General features: G+C 40.6%; 1 protein-coding gene across 7 annotated transcripts in view; it reads right to left on the bottom strand.

The window, feature by feature from the left end:
* SLC4A10 (solute carrier family 4 member 10) overlaps positions 1 to 24,561 on the bottom strand; it is a 209,643-nt gene that overhangs the window by 69,441 nt on the left and 115,641 nt on the right. For all 7 annotated transcript variants that reach the window (XM_016228164.3, XM_007671174.4, XM_007671173.4 and 4 more), the window contains 3 exons: positions 24,175 to 24,313; positions 15,562 to 15,722; positions 8,545 to 8,733 (listed from right to left, as the gene is read on the bottom strand). In XM_016228164.3, coding sequence (XP_016083650.1) covers positions 8,545 to 8,733; positions 15,562 to 15,722; positions 24,175 to 24,313 — 489 coding nt within the window. The remainder of the gene's footprint in view (positions 1 to 8,544; positions 8,734 to 15,561; positions 15,723 to 24,174; positions 24,314 to 24,561) is intronic.

Below are 24,561 nucleotides of genomic sequence, written 5' to 3'. Positions count from 1 at the left end.
TCGTCAATCTATCTCCAAAACGCAATCATTCCATGGAGCTCAAAATTACTATGGTCCACTAGTGTTATATGTTTATGAACAGATATTGTGTCCATATTGTTCGTGAAAATGTTGTCCCTTAATGGCAGGGACTATTTTGATAAATCTGCATTAATACTGAATCTTCAAAATGTCCTGTTTTTTACCCCTTGACTTCCTCAGACCAATTACAAGAACTTTTACTTTTAAAGAGCTAGAAAGAATTGGCCTTCTTGAGAGGACAGAAAAATGCTTAAAGGTATTTCTCCCTAAAATGTGTCATGAAGATTATGGTTAGTCTTTTAATGCTTTAGAAAAACAGCTAGACCCCATTAGAAGATTTCTCAAATTTAAAATGTAAAAGTGGTTCTCATTCTCCCATTTCTAGCTGCAACCATGCTACTATGACTATGAGCTGTTCATTAGCAGCCATTCAATTCAATTTCAAAATTATCACTGTAATTTTAAAAGGGAAATTTTTAACTATGCATTTTTTCCACTAACAAATGTCTTCAATCACCAGTTTCACATCATTTTTCTTTTTTTCATGAAAAAAATTGGGTGTTCTGAATATTCAGCTGCAAGTTCATTTTGGATAGGGAGGAAAAGGCAACCCATTCCATTCTAGAAGCTATTTCTGTGATATAAAATTATCTGGAAACTTTGTCTTGAAACTAATCTCTTTTAAGTCTGTTTTGAATGCATAACTCTGAATCTTGTGCATGACAAAAAAGTATTAACTTTGAAGAAGATCTCAAACCCTTCAGAACTCTATTATCTGTACTATGCTTACATTCTTAGCAAATGATTATTGTTTTAAATGCATAAATATGGAATCATTAAATATTTTAGTTATTTTCATAGTATTTGGATCTCATTTAGACATATCATCTCTGTCTAAAATTTCCAGAAATAATAATTTGACACCAGGAGTACAAACTTTTTGAAGGCAATAATTATTAAACACTGGATACAGATAGAAAGACTTTTACCTCTCTTTCCATATGGACAACTAAACATGGGATTGATGCATTCAAGATGGTTTAGGTACAGGATATGGGTTAAATGACATCTGAGTCTTTTTAATCCTCATTTCTGTGATTATGGCATATCCAAGCAAATATATACTAATATAAACTGAGCATATAGAGCACTATTTTGGTGATTACATATGACCTATTTTTATTCAATTTTATTTCTTTTCACAAAAATATCCAGATGAATGTGTTAACAATATTCTTCTAATGATACCTGCATCCCCACAAAATCTGAGTTTGGCAAAGCATAGAGATATTTTACCATTCTAAGTACAGGTACATGCTTTATCAATAGAAAGTTTGAGTAAAATAATTATATTTGTTAAGTGCAAACGTGTGTAAAGAATAGTATTAAGACCTTTATAGAACTTAAAAATGATGTCCAAAACCAGTTCTTTTTTATTTCTAAGAGGTGTGTGTGTGTGTGTGTGTGTGTGTGTGTGTGTGTATTTTTGAGTGAAGGACAGGAGTGTCATGATGAAAGACCAAAACATGTACATTAGCAATGATGCTTTTTTCAAATATATCTCTCAGAGATATGCCAGGAATAAGGCCTGTGTGGCAAAAGCTGTGAAAATCACCCATCTCAACCCAGGAAATTCTGTTGCCTAACTACTAAGCTATGGGCTGCTACATGAGAATATAAACACAGCAGTCAGGAGATGTAGGAGTATAGGATGGGTCATGCCTAAGGTGACTACACTCCTCTGGGCTCAAGGAGGATGAGTGTCTGCTCTCCAGTATAGGTGGCCAAAATAAAATAAGAAGGAACAGAAAGGGAAAACACTTGAGAGAGAACGAAGGCAGGAATGAAGGGTAAGGGTAAGGGTAGAGGAAGTTATGGAGACACAATAATGGAGGTGAGAGAGAAAGGCAGACAAGCAGAGGGAGAGAGGGTAAGGGTAAAGAGGAGGGAAAGGAAAAAAAGGAAGACACCAAGAGAGACACAGAGAGAGGAGATGCAGAGAGAAGAAGAGAGACAGAGAGCCTCCAACAGAGGTTCGCTCTTCCACCATCCTTCCCTGCCACCTGGCTGCTGCTTCATCTTCTCCCACCAATATTCTTCTTAACCAGCTCCAAAACAACTGGCCCCTCCCTGGCTTGGAAGAACCAGCTCTGCGGGGATCAGGGCCAGCCATTTGCCACCACACTGGCCACAATCAATGCCCCCAACCAAGCTGGACAGTGGCAGATGATGGAGGTAAGTGCTGCCACTCAGGCACCTTCCACTTCTTCAGGACCATTCCTGGGTATTTATGGTACAGTCAAACGCAAGTTCCTAGTACAGAGATGTGTTTCTAGAGACTCCACTAAAATGTAAGCTGGTTATGGGCAAGAAACATGTCTACCAACTCTATTGTACTGTCCCATGCACTTACTTTAGTGCTCTGCACACATTAAGCACTCAATAAATTTGATTGATTGATTGATGTTCCTGGTCAAAAAGGAAATTCCCATGAACAGTCTAAGGGAGGACTATTTGTCAGTCAGTCATATTTATTAAGCACTTGTTGTGTGCGGAGCACTATACTACACACTTGGAAGAGTAGAATATAACTGTGTAACAGACATATTCCCTTCCAACAATGAGCTTCTCCCTCTGCTACTACCAGGTCAAAAGCCATCCTCTTCCAAAGTGGAGCCCTAGTGGAACCCACCTAAAGCCTTTCAAGTGGCATAAAACCCCAAAGCAGGGCTACCCCATCTATTTGCAAGTGTTTAGTAGACTTAGCTTTGCCACACATATACCCAAATATATCTGGCATAGTCCTGATAGTGGTAGTTTTTAGTGCTATGTTTCCTCCATTTTCTGCATTCAGAATCATCATTATTCAGATCTGTACTGGCCACAAGGATAGTCTGAGGTTGGAATTCTTGTTAGTTTCATACTTAACTATGCACAACAAATAACAATCAAACAGTGATGAGAAAGCAGCACTAGTAGTTGTTGATACTTATTATTCCAATCAAGAAAAGAAAATAGTTGATCCCAACTTCATCCAGTTCTGCAATACACTCCATTGCCTGAACTTCTCAAATCAGTCTCTGCTATCAGTCATCACAATTGTGGAACAAAAATGGAATGCCATTTTAAAGATGCTGTAAACACAGAATCAACTATTCAATCAATTATTTTCTGAATTGGATTAAGTGTGAAACACATTGTTTTCTAGTTTCTTTTTTGCTGAATACTGACCACCGGAAGGAATGAAAAATTGCCCAGTGAGACATCTCTACTGTTTGCTCCCTTGCCGTAATTGTACACAAGAAGGAAACTGGGACGAAGACATGGATGTGCATTAGAATAAACCTGGAGCTCAAGCAGGATAGGTTGTCACACTACCTCAGTAACCTTCAACGAGCATTTAGAGAACCCAAAAGGTAGGAGATGAGGGAGGTACAGAGATGAGATGAGCCTGTTAGAGACAGACACAAGACAGAGCAAAATAAAGAAATATAAAGATGAATGACAACGTTATATACATGTATACTATACATTTACTCATGGAAACAGGAAACATGGAGAAAGAAAGACTAAGTATCAGGGGGAAATGTCTACTATGCAAACTTTATTCCAATAATATGAAAAAGATGTAAGTAACAAACCTTGAGAAAAATTAGTAAGACTGAAAATATTAACATAATTCAAGGAACAGTTCATTCAACAAGTCACACTGCTAAATTATTCCTCTGGATTATGAATCAGCCTTGTGGTTACAGAATGAAAGGCTCTGTATCATACCTAACCTTAGGAACAGATGATAAATCCTCTGAATAAACTGGGCTTCATTTGTACAACGGCTCCTACTTAAGACATGGCCTAGTCATCTGGAGTTCCATTAAATGTATAGAAAACATTATCACCACTCAGAAGAGTTTCATTTTTCACACACTGAGGTTCTGATCACCTGCTTGAATCTTTTAACAATGCCCATATTTTGTCATCTGCAAGACAATGCCATTCGAAGAGATGGTTTTTAATGACGAAATTCTCAAAATGTATGCAATGTATTTACAAAACCAGAGAAAGTGCTAATGTTTAAACCTCAAAGGACTTTCTATAGATCTAACTAGATAAAACAAAGGATACAGTTGATTTGGATTGTTGTGGTGTTCACGGCATGGCCTTGGGGGGCCTGGGCAAACTTTCTGATACATATGAGGAGCCTGATAACTAAATGTTAGACCTGAAAGCTCAGAGGAGAGAAGAGAGGGAGGAGACATCCTGAAGGAGGTGAGCAGAGGATGAAGTTATTTTTCGCAAGTTGGAGGAGCAGGGGAAAGTAGGGATGTAGAAAGGAAATGGTGATAGTGAAGTTTTTTGGGCATCAGCAAAGGGGAAAATCATTTCAAAGAGATTTGAAATATTTTCTTAAATATTTACAATCCAAACTCTACATCTTTTAGGAGAAAAAAATTAATCATCAGTACTCTTAAATGTACACTTTCTTTACAGGTTGTTAATGAAAAGAAGTCCTCAAAAAAGGCGAAGACATTTTATTTCAGAAAACGATCTTGGTTGTAAGGCATTCTTCAGATAGTCTTTATAAATTTGTTTTGGGCACTTTTCCCCAGTATCCTTTCCAGAGCCCCCAGTGTCAAAGTCGATATTATTTTTGCATCATTTTTTGTTGTTATTATGCCAAATGTAACTGTCACTTTTTATTGGAACATCAGAATCAGGCATCTAATTCTCACAGTTTTGATGCTTAATGAAAAGTGAAAGTTAAACACAGCATGGTAGCATTTAAAATGCATGCTGAATCCATAGCACTCTGACATCTTAGCCCTGTAGAGAATGTGCCGAAAACAAAAGAAAATTGTACAAAACATAAAGCAAATGGATTTTGAGTTTGGATTGACAAAAATCTCACACATCGCTGAACGGATATAAACACCAAGTAAACTAGAAAGCTTGTGGTTCCAACTACAACCATTCTGAGAGACCAGTCCAAAAGTCTGGAGCCAAGCAGGAGGCTGCTACAGAAGGATCGAGCTCAAACCCCAGTTTCTAGTGTTCCACTGCTGGACCAGTGCCAGGCCCAGGGGTGCAAGTGGGTGGTAAGGAGGAGGAGGAAGAGGAGAAGGAAGTCAGGACAGGGGACAGGACACTTGGTTAATTGGACCATTAGTTTGAGCCATCAGGGCACTTGGTTACATTCTTACTTGCCTCTCCTTTAGCCATCTCTTGAGAAACTGAAAGAGAACAGCTTCCAATTGCATGGAAGTGTTGGCATGCCAGTGGGTTTGGACAAAGGAAGGTCTCAAAAGGAAAAATGAGATCTCTTCACATTAATTTGAATGGAAGGAACGACAATATCTATGGAAAAAGCGACTTAGAACAGGGTTAATTAAGCAGGTTTTAAAAAATGTTATTAGTTTGAGGCTAGAGAGAAAGAAGTGACTTTACTCATTGGAACAGTCAAATTTCTCTAAATACTCCTAAATTACTAAAAACAAAATCCATATCTCCAAATTCAGGCACTATCACACATAAGGCTAATGATAATACTACATTATAAGGCTGTAATCATCCACTTTCTTATACATAATAATGATCAAAAATAAATTTTGAATAATAGTAATAATAAATGTATTAAAAATAATAAACAGTAGTCAGAGTTTTTAATCAGCAGGTAGTCTGAAGACCTAACAAATGCAGGCTTTTAGAATGCCTTTATTCTGAGTGGTGTTTTCTTGGGGAAAATATAAATTTCACATATTTAATAGTGAAATCACATGGTATGATAAAACAGAGTCCTACATAGATAGTGGATCATTTTTCTGAAAAAAAAAATTCAGTATGTATCTTCCCACTTTTCAAAAACCTCCAATGACTGCCCATTCACGTCATCATCAGTGGCTTTAAGGCATTCAATCAGCTCTCTCCTTCCTACCTACCTTGCTGAGTACCTCCTACTACAATCCAACCCATACACTCTGCTCCTCTAACACCACCAACCTTACTCTCTGTACCTAGATCTTGTCTAACCCATCACTGACCCCTTGCCCACCTTCTCTCTCTGGCCAGGAACTCCCTCCCCTTTCATATCCAACTGATCGCTATTTGCCCCACCTTCAAAACTCCTAAAATCACATCTCCTCCAAGAGACCATCCCAGACTAAGCTCTTTATTTCCCCAATTTACCCAACTCTCTGCATCAACTCTGAACTCTGATTCTCACTCTAGCCCCACATTATGTAAATGTTCTTGTACTTGAGTACTTGACTATTTCCCCATCCCTAATCTATGCTAATGTTTATCTTTCCCTGTAGACTATAAGATCTTTGGGGGCAGGGATCATGTCTACCAACTCTGATGTGTTACGCTTTCCCAAATGCTTAGTTCAGTGTCCTGCACACAGTAAGCACTCAAATACACTGACAGTGGGCACCTATCTTTAGAAAAACATTTCTGACAGTAAAGTTTAAATGCCCCTCTAGAGAACCAGCTTGGCCTAGTGGGTGGAGCACAGACCAGGGAGTCAGAAGGACCTGGGTTCTAATGCCAACTCTGCATATCTGCTGCGTGACTTTGGGCAAGTCACTTCACTTCTCTGGGCCTCAGTTACCTCTTCTGTAAAATGGGGGTTAAGATCATGAGACCCATGTAGGACAGGGGCTGTGTCCAACCAAATTTTCTTGCATCCGCCCCAGTGCTTAGTATGGTGCCTGGCACACAGCACATAAATACCACCATCATCATTATTATTATTGCTATTATTAAATCTACATATCTATATCTGTATGCTGAAAATGCCTCCAATTCTATCAAAGTAGCTTTTAAGGATGGTGACTACCCACGGCAAACCTATAAAAATCTCTTTTGAATATTTGTGGATACCACAACTTGGGCAGAAGTTTGAAAGACAGCAATGGCAATAGATTAGAGAACACAGCCCAAGCCTGTTTGATATCTTTGCAATCCATCAAACGACAAGGCGCTGAATCACCTCATTGTCTTGCAGACATACAGGAAATTTGCTTTAGTATGTTGCTGAATTTAGGAGTCTGACTGAACACACCGACTGACTTAAGTAAAAGGAATAAGTCTCTTGGAAAATTATTCCCACCCACACTCACCCACCAGGCTCTAGTTTTATTACTACAGTTGATAATAAGCCATAGTAAAGGAATCCGTGTCACACGGGATGAATCTTAGCATTGCTGGAAAGGTTGTAGGATGGTGACGGGAGGTAGCATCCCTAAGCACCTGCTGAGGAGTGAATTGAGTAGGTAGGTGCAAGCGTGAACAGAGAAAAAAAGAAAGTCAGCAAGACATGCTGCAGCCTGACAGAAAGAATGGTACTTAAATACAGCCAGTTCTGCTTACGTGCATGTTTTCTTAGCATCTTTTGAGTGGAACCCTACTGTAGAATTAAGGAATGTTCTTTAACGAAGTGACCTGTCTGGATACAACATGGTGCCGGGTCAGAAGAAGCACTTTAGTGTGGGGGCACAGTGGTGGACCCAGTGTGAATACGACAACATAAGTTTTCACGAATGAGAAGTTGCTGGGGGATTCAATCCTGACAATTATGACAGAAGTGACTGTTGAAGTGACAGCAGCAGGGTACACTAGATGGCAAGAGTCACAGGTGGCATGTTCCTGTCCAAGCTGCAATAGCCTTAGGCTCGGCATATAGGACACTTGGCTGTTAGCTGCATGATGGAATATATATGGGGAAAATTTTGTGTATGGCATGCACTGGTCTTTTCAGCTTCACATTCAACAACATCACCCTTCAGTATGAAGAACAGGACTAGGTATGGGAAGAATCCACCAACGTTCCACACTAGTGTTCTATTTCCCAAGTACTTAATAAATAATAGCTGCACACTGCTGAACAGGGAATCAAAAGGATTGGCACAAATCAAATCCAGGTTGCATTAGCTGGGGAGAAGGGAGTAGAAGGTGGCAATCAAGGATCCCAAGCACACTCAAAGAAGAAAGCATCTCTTCCCTTTGTTGAAAATGTCCAGATCTTGGTTCCACACCTCTCCTCTTCCCCCATGAGTCAGTGTAGTGTGCAGAGCTTCTGACTCTGCCACTGATAGTGCTAATCTTTGCCCTGAGAACACCTTCTCTTAGTGAGATAGTGCGGGACAACAGGGGAAAAAACACCAGAGGTATAAGCGGAGCCAAGAGGTGCCCGTATTGGAGATGGGGGTTAATAAGACCCCTTATTCCAAGACTCTCCAGCCGATCTGCCACTAGGGATCTTTGAAACTCATGCTCTTTTCTACAGGTCCTCAATGCATAAGAATTTGTTAGACATGAAGTACATTTGTATTGAACCATAAGAGGTTAGCTGGGAACGCGGAAAAGCCCTTTGACTCTATTCAGGATTTTGTTCTCTGTGGCCTAATGTGTCGTGATCAGCACAATCTGCAGATCAGTGACAACACCCCATCCACATTACTGAAACATTTAAAACTTCCTTGAGAAATCTGTACATAGACTGAAATAGAATGAAATGACCCTTACCATTTTTGTCCATGGAATTTGGTTCTGACTGCTTCTTGCCAATATCTGCAAAGGAACGAACGATCGGGATCCTGTTACTGAGTTTCTTCTGGTTCTGATGGTGATGTTGCTTCAGTAAAGCCTCATGCACCCTGTGACGGACATCTTCACTGAGCTGTCCGGAGCTCACTTGTTGATCGAGAATCATATCTAGAAAGCAAACATGACATCGCTCTAAGAAATTTAGCTTAGGACAATAACCCATCCTTTAGCCAACAGTGAGTATTGGCCATTAAAGCAAACCATCAGCCATCAAACTCAGTTAAGAAGCAGCACCAATCAAAAATCTAACATTAAATCACCACCAAACCTTGAGTTGAGCAAAACAATCACTGAATTCTTCCCTACACTAGTTCCCACTTAACTGCTGCCCTAACTCCAGTGCAGTTTTTCTGCAATAGATTTTTGTCATTTGCACTCTCATCAAAGACCTGATGGGAGTCCATGAGGGTCATGCCAATATATATGCTAAGCTATCCAAGGCCAGAATCAGTGTCATGGTAAAGACCTCCATGTCCCAGAAATCCCAAGGTGTTATTCTTTAGATTCCAGAATGTATGATTAATATTTGTGTCTCACTGACTAGTAATTCTCCTTTAATTAATATTTTTTGAATGCTAAGAGTAAAGGACATGTGAACAACCTAGGCTGGACAGCCTCCCTCCAAATACTCAGCAACATTTAAACCAATGTTTACTGACAAATAATGCTTAATAATCATGGCATCTCTTAAGCACTTGCTACCAAGCACTGCTGTAAACACTGGGGTGGATACAAGGTAACCAAGTTGTCCCACATGGGACTTATAGGCTTAATCCCCATTTTACTGATGAGGTAAAAGGCATAAAGAAGTTAAGCAACTAGCCCAAGGTCACACAGCAGACAAGTGGCAGAGTCAGGATTAGAGCCCATGTCCTCTTACTCCCAAGCCCATGCTCTTGCCACTAGGCCACGCTGCTTCTCAATGCCTACTGAATGCCTACCTAGGTGAGATTACCAGATTTGGTGCTAGGAAATATACACAAAATGAATAAAAATCCCGATCCTTATCCTCAAGTAGTTTATAATCCATGCCAATAATCATCCCTGCCCCTTCTGCTCTGCTTTCAGATCTCTGATTTTACATCTAAATAAATACCCTCTGTACTTTGCACCAAAGCTGTCCAAAAAGCATACTTGTATCCTTTTTTTTTCCTCCACCATTGCATCAGTTTTAGTTTTAGCGAACAAAATAATGTATGCTTCATCTTAAGTGGGAAGACTCGGTCACTCAGCTACACACGCTCACGAAAACATTGCTCCCAAGTTGCAGCAAAGAGAGGGTAAGAAGCTAAACTTCAGCCTCAGCTGCAGCCACAGCTGCTTTGACATTTGCAATCCTTGCATCCACTTCCATTGTGTCCAGTCCTCTTAGTTTAATTTCAGCCAAGCATCATCTCCAAGCCAATCAGAGACTGGAAAGCAGGAATGTGGAGGCCTATTTAATTTTTATGCTTACTTGGAAGGGGGTTATCGGGAAATCAAATAGTCAAAGCACTGCTTTACACTTATCTCTAAAAGCTTTCTAGGACAATACCTTTGGGCATCCTCTCCTCAGCAAAAAAAAATCCAGCAGAAGGGACATGGCATTAGTCTCAGATCTGTCCGGGGAAGTCATTTTATTGTGCCTCAGTTTACCGATTTGCAAAATGGAGATGATGCCTGCTTCTACATCTCACAAGGATGTTATGTGATTAAGATGAGATCATTGGTGTGAAAGCATTTTGGAAAAATAAAAGCGCTCTGCCAAAAAACAAGGCATTACTATGATGCAAGTAGTCACAGCTGTGAACTCACTAGGAATCCTATCTACTTTAATAGATTACCATCGCCTAGATGGGATTTAAGATTTAAAAAAAAATCCAATCCAAAGTCCCTCCTTCCCCCTCCTTTTAGAGCATTACAATGTTTCACTCTCCCAGGCAAAATTCCCCCTGCTGGTCATCAGATAAAACCCCACCAGAGTGATAGGCTTTCACTGGCCACAGCAAAAAATCTCTGGATATATCCCTCCTCAAAATGCTTTCCCTGGAATTTATTGACATCAACAGTAATTATGAAATACCTGGTAGGTGACAAGAACTGAATTAGACAGTTGGGGATCGAATGGAAAATGGAACTAGTGTGGCCTAGTGGAAAAAGTACAGGACTGGGAATCAAGAGGCCGGGTTCTACTCAGGCTCTGCCATTTGTCTGCTGTTTGACCATGGGCAAATCACTTAAATTCTCTGTGTCTACATTTCCTCATCTGTAAAATGGAGATTAAATACTTGTTTTCCTTCTTTGACTGTGAGCCCCATATGGTAAAGGGCCTCTGTTTGATCTGACTGTCTTTTGGCTAAACCAGCACTTATCACAGTGCTTGGCACAGAGTGTGCTTAATAAATACTAGTACTTCGAACACTGGTATTTACTGAGTGTTTACTTTGGGCAGAGCACTGTACTAACCACTTGGGAGAATTCAGGACAACAGGGTTGGTAGACACGTTCTCTTCCCACAAGGAGCTTAGTCTGAAGGGAGCGATAGATGTTAAAATAAATTATAACAATAAAGTATTATTTTTATAAGAAGCTTTAACTGCCCTGGTTACTCTCCAATTTACTATCTGGAGAAATTACATGCCAAGACCAAAATGTGCATACATCCGATTCATTTATAGATCGTACCCACATACACATAAGCTTTTCCACAGGCAACTAGAGAACCAACTGGAGCAGTGTAGTCATAACAGGCTTTAAGGTAGTAGGTTCCCAACAAAAGGAAGTGCATGTTCACACAACCGGTGTTGACATATGGAATTCATTACCAGAGGAAATTCCAAGCCCAAAATATTAAGAGGTTCAAGAAAGCTTTGGATAAATTCCTCGAAGAAAGTTCACTATGGGCTCCAAGCTTTCTCGTGTCACTGTTGGTGACACACTACTGGTACCTGTTAAGCTCTTACTATGTGTCAAGCACCATTCTAAGCACTGGGATAGATACAAGTCGATCAGATGGGAGAATCCCCATTTTACAGATGAGACAACTGGGCCAAAGAGAAGTTAAGTGACTTGCCCAGGGTCATACAGCAGGCAACTCTCAAACCCAGGTCCTCTTGTTCCCAAACCTGTGCTCTTTACACTAGGTCATGCTGCTTCTCTTCTCTATTGGTTGAGGTGAAACATTTGCCCCTCTCCCTTTGGAGACATTCCTTGCACTTACCCTCTTATAGTACCTGACATTCACCCCACCCTCAGCTCCACAGGATTTATGAACATAGACATAATTTATTTTAATCTCTGTCTCCCCCTATAGATTCTGAGAGTACAGCAGAGTACTCTGTATGGTACTCTTCCAAGTGCTTTGTACAATGTTCTGCACACAGTAAGCACTCAGTAAATACCATTGATTGATTGACTGACTAACCAACTTTCAGAGCTGCCTACTTTAAGAAGGATTTTGTAAAGAGGTAAGGAGATATTTTAGTGATAGATGGTCAATCTCAGTGATAGTTTGGCATAGTTACCCACTCTCACTCTCTAGCCCAGCCTGCAGTGGTCAGTGACCAGCATCGTGAACTTAGAGATTTCAAGAGTCCTGAACTGAACCAAACCCTAATGCTCACCTGGGAGAAACCCCACCCAGGGCTACCCTGGATCTATCCAGAACCGTGACCCTGGGATTCTGCCTAACTGCCCAGCTTCAGACATGGTGCCAGGTGAAAGTCATTTTATTGCTATGGCCTATCTTCCATCTGGGGGCTTTAAGATTTCAGCTGTATCACAGAGACCAGATGAAGCTGGGGGGGTGGGGAGGTGGCAGGGCGGAGATCACAGATGTTAAATGTTTAGATTTGCTCCAAGTGTTTGAGATTTGCCTAGTTACCATAACCATGTGCACAAAAAAGGCAGGCAAACATAAAACATTCTTTTTGCAAAATCATTTTGCTTCTGGCTTGGGTAGGAACACTGTCCTATTGACTGAAAACTCCATAAAAACTAGAAACAAAGGAAGATGATGACCCAAATCATGCTCTACATAGCTGTGGAGAAGGAAATAGCAGGTATGATTTGATTTGACATTTTCATTAATGATCAGGAAGAGGGAGAAAACCACATATTAATGACCAGAGATCATACATTTGCAGATGCTGCTAAGAATAGCAATAAAAATGAAAACAATCAGATGACAAGTTAGTCACAAGGGTAAAAAAAAGAAATAGTTTAAATTAGATACAACTAATGGTGGGGATTGGGAGGGTCAGGGAGTAGAAGCGAATTAGCCAGAGTTTGGGAGGAAGGGAAGAATAAGTCAAACTGTTGAATTCAATTCTAGAGATCATTTTTGATTAAAGGGACCCAATCTCTCACTACATTAACCATCAGTGTGACATTACACAGAAAATGCTAGTGTTTTTCTGAACTGCATTCTACTGATTTCCTCTGACTGACAAGGTCATGTTCAATGTGAGGTACTTCTACACCAAAAGGAGACTGCCTAATTAGAAGTGTAGGAAAGTGTCTAGGCATACTGGAAAATTGAGGCTTTTGATCTATAAAGACAGATTAGAGGACCTAACTGCTTTTGTTTCAGTAACAACAATCATGGATGTTTACGGGCCACCTTTGAATAAAGCACCTAAGAAGAGAATCAATTCCCTTGTAACGAAGAGAGGAAAAGAATTTGATAATCAAAGGAAAGTTAGGCATGAGAAGGGAAAAGACTAGAGACAGTACTATCCAATAGGATAAATATCAAAATGAATACTTCATAGAATTGTACATTCCAAGTGCTTAGTACAGTGCTCTGCACCTAGTAAGCACTCAATAAATAGTCTTGAATGAATATTCAAGACTAGACTGTGAGCCTGTCATTGGGCAGGGGCTGTCGCTACCTGTTGCCAAGTTGTACATTCCAAGCGCTTAGTATGGTGCTCTGCACATAGTGAATGCTCAATAAATACTATTGAATGAATGAATGTTCCCGTATCCTACTGTCACTGGCTGAAAATTGGGTCTGAATCTTAGAACTCACCAAAGAGGCATTTATGGTTCCATATTCTTCTCAATAAAGATAAATTAATGCGCATAAATCTGACGGCAAGTGCTCATTAAACACCAATATATTAGGTTCAAACAGTGGCCATCATGACCTGACATTGAGTCATTTAGCTGGTTTGGGTGCTACCTTGTAATGCAATCATTGGATGACTAACAGAGTTTGGACCATATAAGGCCACTTGAATGAATTTCAGCTACCCTATTGTGCGTTCCTACAAAATTACAGTGTTCTACAAGCACTGCGATTATTATACTTTCAATCCAACGCACCCCTTATGAAGGCCTTATAATTAGGTTAAACTCGACATTTCCAAATCTGATCCAATGCTTTTTCCCCTGAAATTGGAAAATGTTTCATTTGGCATCTTCATTTTTAAACACTCTTACCTTCTGCTGCACAATAGGCAGGGAGCTCAACCCTAAAAAGATAGGACTTAAATCTATCCGTATCTATCTACAAAACCAATCCAGGGTTTTATAATTTAGGCACCCACCTGAAATGCAGGCAAATAAGCAGACACAGACACATACACACAGAGGAAGCTACGTACTCCTACAAAGATCAGTCTTTGTTTCCAATGATGACTTGTAGAAAGAATCTTTGACATACTCCCACATAAAGTCATTTTATACAGATGATACACTCTGTTCTGATTAAATGCATTTTTATGATATGTGCTGTAGGTATAACATGAGTAGGGCTTCTGACTGGGCTCAGCAAACCTTGTTATCAAAGAAGCTGCTTCTGGACATGCATCATCGAAAGAGGAGAGTATTGCAGTGTGACAAAAGGTTTCACAGGAATACAAGCCTTGCAATATAGGAGAAATAGCTGTACTTAATGAGCACTTCCTATGAAACAAAAAATGGCTGCTAAGCACTGAAGTGGACACGATATTCAGGTTGGACACAGTCCCTGTCCCACACAGAGCTCCCAATCTAAGAGGTGAGTGAGCAGGTATCTTGCCCTTTTCTACTGTTGAATAAACTGAGGCTTAAGAGGTTAAGTAATTTGCTATAAGTCTCTAAGCAGGCCAATGTAGAGCTCAAACTAGAATCTGGGCCTCCTAACTCACAGTTTCATGCTCCTTCCATTAAACAGTTTGCATTTCCCCCAGTACATTACTCTATACTTCTTACTATTAAACAGGTCTATTCCTGGCGAGCTATTTATACTTTTCCATCTGCTCGAGCATTCCAAATTTGAGTTAACATTGCAATATATGTATAAAAAGTGCAACCAAACCTCAAGGTGGCTCAGTGTCATGATCTTGGAAGACAAAGAAGTCTGAAAAGTGCCTCAAAACAATTTATCAGTTACATATCCAAAACCAGGAGCCCCAGCTATAAGTACTACCAAGAAGACTAAATTGGAACTTCTCCAAGACAGCATCTTGCAGAAAACCATTAAGATCTGGATATGGCATGGAGACACTACCAAAGATCCACTGGGTGAAAATGACTCATTGAAAACTAGTCAGCAAAGCAAGAAATGTACCACCCTGGGATGCAACATCTTTTATTCCAAACCCATGCATGTCGATATAATTTTACCATCTGTAGCACAATTTTGACAGCAAACGGACAGCTAAATACGTGTGTGTGTGATTATGTGTGCATACAATTGAGGTGAAAGAAATACCATTTGATTTATATTCCAAAACACAAATGCCAGCTTTAGTTGTAACTGGAATATAGGGTTATTAGCTCTTGGCCATAAATCAGAATCAACTAAAAATTCTATATTGAAGACCACTCCCATCAAAAAAATACAAAAGACTTATACGCAGGAAAAATAAGTTCCTAGGAAAAGAAAAAAAGAGCATACCGTTGTTTCGGCTGATGAAGAAGATACCATTCACATTTATTTTGTATTTCTAATGAAAAAGAACAATGTACCTGCAATTTCCTCTAAGGTGTTAGCTCTCATGTCCAGCAAAACTGTTCCATTCAGGATGCAACTTCTTAGCTCAAACAAGCTGTGCAAAGAAAGAGTAGCCACATATGGCTTGCTCCACCTTTCTCCACCATCCTCGACATCTTCTTCAAACTTCAGCCACCTAAACAAACAACAGATTAGCCAAACTCAGCGAGGAAAGGAAAATCATAGTTTGCTCAGAAGGACACAGTGGTGAGGTTTTAAGTATTTTCATGTCATTCCCAAGCCAAAAGCCTATCATTAGTCTTAAAGAATTTGGTACTTTGGTATTTGACAAAAACTGACAAAAATGAAAGCAAGTGTTGCAGACCCAGCAGTAGGATTGTGTTTGTAATTCCTAGAAAAATGATGCCTAGGGCAGGGTGATGGAGAGGAACTGGTTTCAGTGCCATGGTGGTTGAAGTTTAGTGGATCACAGAGTAACTGGACTGAAAGGGGCCTCAGAGAGCCCATCAAAATCAGACGTGCATGAACCCTCTTGGAAGAACTGGGTTAAAAAAAAAAAAAAAACCCGATATGAGATCTGAACATTAAGATAAAGCAGCATGGAAGGAGCATGGCCCAGTGAGAAGAACATGGACCTGGGAGTCGGAGGACCTGAGTTCTAATCCTAGCTTTGCCAATGGCTTTCTGTGTGACCTGGGGCAAGTCGCTTAACTCCTCTGTGTCTCAGTTCTGTTCTTCCTCCTACTTAGACTGTGAGCCCCATGTAGGACAAGAACAGTGTCTAATCTAATTAACTTGTATCTACCCCAACACTTAGAACAGTGTTTGACACATAGCAACACACAGTAAATGCTTAAATACCATAAAAATATTCTTAATAATCTCCACCTTAAAAACATGGTCTGACCAATGATTCAAAAAACTGATATGGTAGGACCATCTGAGTGACAATCTGGGGAGTGAATGGCATAGCCCCAAAGAGAATGGTCACTTTTCATTTCAACCAAAATGTGGATGGCTGTTCTGGACAAGGACCAACGCCCAAGAAGCATCACCACCTGGAAACAGAATGTGGTTAGCTATCCCTCTAGAGATTTATGAACTATGTTAGATGTGTGTTCTGCACTCTGTCTAGCACAGAATGGGTCCTGGAACATTAAAATAATCTGACCAATATTCCCTCAAACCCACCCACAGAATTAACACAATTTCTTTGAAAGGCAAAAAGGGTGTTCCACCTTCTCCCACTTGCTCAGTTTTGGTTGCTTATTTGTTTACCTCTTTCCAAGCATCTTAGTCCTTTACCTCAGCTCAACCTTTCATTAATCATCTCTGTTACCTATTAATCCTGTTTAAGGAAAGAAGCAGTAGGGCTGAAATACCAAAGAAGAAATTGGAATTCTGAGCTAAATTGCACCACAATGCAGAATTTAGGGAAGTGCACTCATTTTCCATCCATATTTTGTACCTCATCTGCCGCTGGCAGAGAGTTTTGTATTTCCCTTGAATATTAAAAGCCTTCATGGCATGAATCAACTTGTTTTGATAGCTTTCCTTTTCTACACAACTGCATATCACAGGCTACCCTCTTTGCCTCATCACCATACTTGAGTAAAGTACACTTAAAGGGTAGCCACTAGAAGTCAAGCAGATCTCCAGTCATTAGCACAGTGATAGGATGTTTGTACACTAATCTATTAATACATTAAATGGTGTTTACCAAAGAGACTCAGTTATTATTGTTGATTTCATTAGTGATGTCATATGACTTGTTTTAAGGGTTTTTTTGTGGAGGGTTTTTACCTAGGGAACAGCTGGTTTTAACAAATATTTCTCATATCTCCAACTCACAAAATTAGCTTCACAATCTAATTTTTTGGTTAAATTTTAATTGGCAGGAACTCTTGATTTTTAAATTATTCAAGATATGGTAGAAATAGCAGACACAATATGTGGATAAAAATAATCCTCTTTCTTCTATATGGACTGTTAAATATAGAAAATGGTGGCTTCTTGTCATGAGCAACAACTACAAGAAATAGTCCTAGTGAAATACTCGGATGGGTTTATCCAGGATAGCTGCAGTTAAAAATCCACCACAAGTGCTCTAGTAGAGCAACTCAAGAGTGTGAAACAATAGTGCCTGAAGCATTTTAATTCTCTTCATGTTGCTCAGTCCTATAACTTATCTTGGCTGTTTCCTCCTCCTAGAGGTATTCCTTCCCAAATCACCCACACTCCTCTTCAATATCTCTTATCATTCAGCCTAAAGGAACATCAGATTACTCACTGAATCTCCTACGGCTTGCATAGGAATTTACAAAACCTCCAGAAGTTAGGTTGGGCAGAGGAGTTCCACTGAATATGGCAGGAAAAGATTACCAGAAAAAAACATTCTAGCCACATCTCTCTTCCCACCACTAATGCTTGGGAGCCTGTCAATTTGTTCTGCTTGGTATTGCCTCTCTGGGTACTTACAGCCTGACCACCATGTCCAAAAGGTTAATTGTGGCATGCTCAAATTGACTCTACTTTCTCATTTTCATATAAAAAAACTAAGAAGGGGAGAGGAGAAGAAGGTAGAGAAGGAGACCTAGTGGTAGGAGGACATTTCCCCATGGTCAACCACATGCCAACATGGGCAGGGTGGAACAAGCCCACAATGGCATGCATATGCAGCAATGCTCACCTGGTTAAGAATTGAGCAGAAGTGGGTTGGGGATATATTTCCTGGAGCTCTCTTTTTTTGCTCTGAAGAGTGCCAATAGGCAGCCCATCTTTAGGACTAGCAGAGTTGGGCCACCGCAGACAGACCTCCAGAGAGTCAATAGCCCCTGCACACATCTGCTTACATGCTTCCTCCTGCCACTTCTTTCTTCCTGCTCCTGTCAACTCCCTGGAATTCTCAGTACCACTTCAACTATGATCAATATTGGAACATTTGTCTTCTCTCCCACCTTCTGACAGGTGACGGACTCACTTAAAATGATGCCTGATGGTCCCACAAGGGCATGAAGCCCAGTCACACTAGATATTCTTTAATATCCACTTGTAGCAGGTTTCAGTTGGTAAAAAGCAGCCAACTAGACCAGATTAGAGCAAACGTTGCAGAGAAGCACAACAACGTCTCAGATGGCTACTTATGAATTCTACTGCCCAATATGTTGCTAGGACAAAGAGTAATAAGTAAAATAAAACAAAATTTAGTTCATTGATTTTTTTCAAATAATTCATTAGCATTTATATTGAGTTGATTTTAATTCCTTCTTTAGCCAAGTTGAGCAATAGTCTGTCATGTTCTCTCAGAGTAAGAGCAAACAGAAGGATAGACCACTAATCCCAACCCAAAAGATTATTGCGATTTAAAACCGCTCAATACACAAAATAAACTACTCTTTTTTTTTGAAAGAGCAGTTAGCTATGTTTTAGCCCAGCTGCTGGGGAGAGATTCATGTTGCTTTCTAGCTTCAAGTAAAGGACAGCAGGAGATAAGGTAGAGGTGGGAATGAAGGGATCAGACATTTTACATTCTGGAGATGTCAGTCAAATAACAGGGAGGCCTCAGGATTGTTCTCAGAGGCCCATTGTGCCTAGCTGTGTGGAACTCCCTTAGTATTATGGGTGAGGGTGAAGAAATGCATGGGACACCACTATATCAAACTTCATACCCTCTAAGGCACCAGGCTTGGGACAGTCACTCTCTCTCACCCTTCAGTGAGGACAGTTTTGGGTTCCAGAAGTTAGATACCAGAAAGCCCCTTTACTCTTTTTGTACCCCGCAACAAAGGCAGGGGAATGGCTGGAATGTTGGGTGGAGGGGGGTGGGGGTGATAGGGGCGTGGCAGTTTTTCTGAATCCTGGCTCTCACCATATTGCTAAAGGATTCATTAACCAAGTTTCAACCCAAGAATAACATCCGATCCTGATAAATCAGGTTACTCAGCCCCAAATTGCTCTATTGGGAGAGGATACCTTATGCATCTCTGGTCATTTTCAAATAAGATCCAGACTACAGAGGGAATAACACTTCTATAGACTAAGGAATTCATTCAGGAGAGCGGTCTTCTTGACTATCACCCCTATTATAGGGAAAGAATAATTAGAGGAAAAACCCAGGTCGGGGGGTGGAGGAACGAAGTTCAAACAGGCTTTAAATTTGCCATGAGGTGAGAAAAACAGTCCTGACCCAAATTTCAGGCCATCATTACAATGCTAAGATGGAAGGCTGGAAGATTTAATTACCCTGTATTCTATGGAAAGGCACTTGTTTCAGAATACACAGTCATTAAAGGAATTCTGATGTGGGATACAGACCATTTATAGCAGGTCAATACACACAGCACATGAATATTGATTGTTGTTCGTATTCTTCATTTATTAGCAGTCATGGCAACACTCAGGACATCAAGGGTCACAGGCTTGTCTCATGTATCTCCAAAGGTTACCACAAGCTATCGATACGTCATTTACAAAGCTTTCAAAATACACACTGTCATCGCACTGTACTGAGCCCTTGGGAAACTACAGCAGTTATGGTTCTTGCCTCTTGGAGTTTTACACAAATGTTTAATTTCCTATTGCTCTTGCTGCACAGAGTTTAGATTGGAGGAAAATGTTTTCAGAACATGCTCCAAAATCTCAATAAAGTTAAAGCCAAAAAGGCCACTACATTTTCAAGTTGACTAAGCTCCAAAATCACAGGACAGCAACGCTAATAAGGAATGCCCAATCACTTTCAGCCCCAAAAAGGAACACTGAGAAAGGAGCCTGAGGTGCCATGCACAGCCAGTGGCAGACCTTCCTTCCCACATTCTTCGGCATCAGGAGTTCCCTTCCCCATGGGAGTCCATCATCAGTCAGGCAGACATTTCTCAAAGCAACAGTAAAGTCACCAGGGAAATAGCCCCACCTTGCTCTTCCTAGCTCAGGTCTCCAGGTTCCACAGGGTTTCTAGGCTCCTCTCCTTGAACCTTGTACTTGACCCTCTGTCTCCCTGTCTCCCCACACCCACCGCTATTCGAAATCTGTTTTTGTGACTTTTGTTTATCTGTACCTCCAAATCAATGGACCTTGTTGCTACAGTCACTGCTGTCCCACTGCTTCCAAGCCCAACCTTCCACAAAGGATTCCCCAGCATCTTGTGAAACAGAAGCAGTCTCCACCCTCAAGGGCCAAGTGCTGTTTAGGAATCCCAGGAAGAATTTGGGTTCCCAGAAGCGCCCACACTATGGGCTCACATTGGAATTCAAAGGATTTTTTTTTCCTGTCACCTAATTTTTCTGCTCCACAGAGATGAGATAATCACGGTGTAAAGTAAGCTTAATAGCAGAGTGATGAGTCAAAATGGAAACACATTCCAGCAGCTAACACTCAAAGTAATAATTTTGATTAATAAAAACTCTAGCATGATTAAAATTGAAATTTTTCTGCCACTATACTCAAGTTTGAATCTATGTCAACAACAGGCAAAACACAAATATGAATGTACATAAACATATATAATATACTTTATCAGATTATATGCTTTATTAAGAAATTCTCAGATGATTTTGAGGCCAAAAACTGAGAATCTTACAAAATATAGGTCCCAGATTGAAACTAGCTTGACACATGGGCAAGTCTAACTTCACTAGTTATTATAATTATTGTTAAGCTCTTACTGTGCCAAGCACTGTCCTTGCCCTCCGTCCCCCACACCTCACCTCACTTCTCTGCTCTACAACCCAGCCCCCACACTTTGCTCCTCTAAAGCCAACCTTCTCACTGTGCCTCGAGCTCTCCTGCCTCGAGGCCCACATCCTGCCTCTGACCTGGAGCGTCCTCCCTCCTCAAATTCAACAGATAACTACACTCTCCTCCTTCAAAGCCTTACTGAAGGCACATCTCCTCCAAGAGGCCTTCCCAGAGTAAGTCCCACAATTCTTCATCTCCCACTCCCTTCTCTATTTCCCTAACTTGCTCCCTTTGCTCTTCCCCCTTCCCAGCCCCATAGCATTTATATACATAGCTGTAATTTTATTTATTTGAATTGATGTCTGTCTCTCTCCCTCTAGACTGTAAGCTGGTTGTGGGCAAGGAATGTGTCCATTTATTGATGTGTTGTACTCTCCCAAGCTCTTAGTACAGTGTTCTGCACACAGTAAGCACTCAATCAATATAATTGAATGAATAGATACAAGATAATCAGGTTGGATAAAATCCCTGTTCCACATAGGGCTCACAGTCTAAATCCCCATTTTATAAATGAAGTAACTGAGGCAAGTCACACAGCAGACATGATGGAGCTGGGATTAGAACCTGGGTCTTTCTGACTCCTAAACCTATGCTCTATCCACTAAGCTAAACTGCTTCTCACTTCCAGGAAAGCACAGTCTCCCAACATGTAATGGGTCACAAATGCACAAAATCCTTGGCAGCAGCTTCAGAGCACTCAGGGAGATATCAAAACATGACTGATACATCCAAATCTATGTGTCTGTCTATGCTCACAAAAAACTGACATGTTAGAAGCTGAACAATCAGGTCCCCCCCAGACCCAAAAATAAACAGCTTTCTCTGGGCCTGAAAACAGTCCAGTTCAACATAAATCCCTTAGGCCAGGGTTGGTCTTTTCTGATAATCTTCTGAGGAGTTCCTTAATTGTCTGGCCCAATCCCAAATTTAAGCAGTTTAGGAGGCCAGGGAAGTTGTAGGAAACCTTCCCAGCTTGGGGGAGAGGTGGTGATATAACAAAGTATCAAAATCAAATACTTAATTTGTCATTAACAAATCAATATTCAGCTTCTAATATAGACCAGTCCTCAGCAAAACCAAACATCTTATTTTACCCTCGCCCCTAGCCATGAGTTCCCTAGCCCCACACTCTATCTGTGAAATTGGAGCAGAAATGCATATTTTAATCACGGAAGTTGCCTACTGTCAGACTGTATCATATAACCAGTAGATGATTGGAAAGATTCATATTCCATCTTTAGGGGCCAATTTACAGGACAAGGCTCAATAGCAGGTCAAAAATCAACCCCTGAGGAAGATCATATAGGGGTGTCCAGGCATATCCATAGCCCAGTTAGGCAATCAGCACCCTGTCATGTACTCCCTTCTTTTACCCATGGCTCCAACTCAAACCTTAGTCCCAACCCTAACCAACTCACCCTACCTAAAATGAACCTTGACTCAAGCTCTTAATGAGACTTTACAAGACTTGAGGCTGTCAGCAAATTTATTTCAATTTTTGGAAATGTCAACCACTGGACTTAAGGATTTGGTTTAGCACTCCCCATTAGCACTGCCGACGCATGAACTTGGGCTTCCCCCAGACTGAACCAGATAAACAAAACCGAATGAAGATAGGTTAAGTGCACACTGCTGCAGTCAGTCGGTTCTCAGATCTAAATGATAATGTGGATAAATAGCATGGATAAGTTAAATTCACTAATTATCTCCAAATCCATTTCAGATGAGAGTTTCAGCCTCTTCAACATGTCATTTGCCAGAACTCGTGACAAGTAACAAAATTCAGAGTTCTGTATTTCAAGACTTTTCCTTCCCTGCTTTACCTCTGGAAAAAATACTACTGGCCTAATGACAAGCCATCACAGGACTGAGAAGAGAAGGCAAGAGCTAGGCTAATCCACAAACTATATCACCACCCACATGAACCAGTGAGAATTAATTGTCCTATATAGCATAGCCCTACCAACATTTAACTTATTATTTTGTATAGAAATATTAATTGTGAAGGCTGATGCTTAAAATGCCTTTGGATGCTTTGAAAAAAAATACAGAGGGGATGAGTAGTCTCCTCTTGAAAGAGATCTTTCTGAAAGAGTCCCCTCCTTTGTTAACTGGAATAATACATCCCATGTTTTCAAATAAGTTATTTTAGCTTAAATGAATATGGGTCCTACTGCCAAAAGACATTTTCCTATTAAAGCACTTCTATTTTCAAAATATTTCGCACTGCAAATTTTCTTTTCATTCTTTTACACAGCATCCCTAGATGACAATCCTATACAATCAGAGTTTAAAGGAGAGTTATCTGGAGTTCCTGAAGTTTTTGTTACGTAGCTTAGGTTATACAACAAGAAAAACGCTCAGTATGGACACAAAGTCTTAAGTTTGTCTTGTCTTGCAGGCTAATGTCCAACCCACAGTACCACAGTGGACTTTCAGGATGTACTATGGAGACGGCAATAATGCTCAGGAGCTGTGTGTGACTGCTATGGAACAACTCTACCAGTGGTCCCAAGAAGACCAGGGAAACTCTGGCTCATTTTCCATCAATTTCCAGAGTCAGATTGCTAACATGGCAGCACCAGCCTGGCTCAACAGCTGACCTAACTGCCAGGGGAACTGAGAGCAAAAAGAAACCCAAAAAAGCAGCGTTCAATTTAGCTTCAGTTTAGCAGGTTAACTGTACACAATTTGAAATTTTAACTGCTACTTATGTAATCCTGGGTTTTTTTTCCCCTCTAATTCTGCCCTTCAAAACTCAGCCAGATAGGAACATTAGGCTAGCAATGCCTGGGTATTTAAACGATGCTTGCTATTTAAGACCCTGTAGCAATCTTTTCCTGACTTTGAATTACTATCGATTACTCAAAGGATAATCCATGAAAAATCCTCACCTGGCTGTCTCTCGCCACTCAGCATCCTCACCTTCACGCCAGCAAATTTCGTCCAGTTCCGTGAAAAGGTCATGAGGAATGTGCTCCTCATCATCATCCTCCGTTCCGAGAATGAACTGAACCCTCTGGGAAGGGGTGTCTGCAGAAAACCAGAGACATGAAGAGATATTATCCCAGCTTCTGGGTTGTCAAGTACAGCTGGATCAACGCAAAGGCAAGAACAGGTGTTTCTTCGAGGGGGAGAGACAGACTAGGAAAACAAGTCATGTTTGCAAAGTCAGCCCAGGAAGGCAAAGAGTCAAATGACAGTCATGTGCAGCACAATGCAAGTATCCGCTCCACTCTCTCCTTAAGCTTTGTGGATTTTATAGGATGCAAATTAGGCCA

The sequence above is a fragment of the Ornithorhynchus anatinus genome, chromosome 9 (genome assembly GCF_004115215.2).
Source record: "Ornithorhynchus anatinus isolate Pmale09 chromosome 9, mOrnAna1.pri.v4, whole genome shotgun sequence".
Classification (NCBI taxonomy): domain Eukaryota; kingdom Metazoa; phylum Chordata; class Mammalia; order Monotremata; family Ornithorhynchidae; genus Ornithorhynchus; species Ornithorhynchus anatinus.
This window is presented reverse-complemented; position numbering and strand designations above follow the sequence as displayed.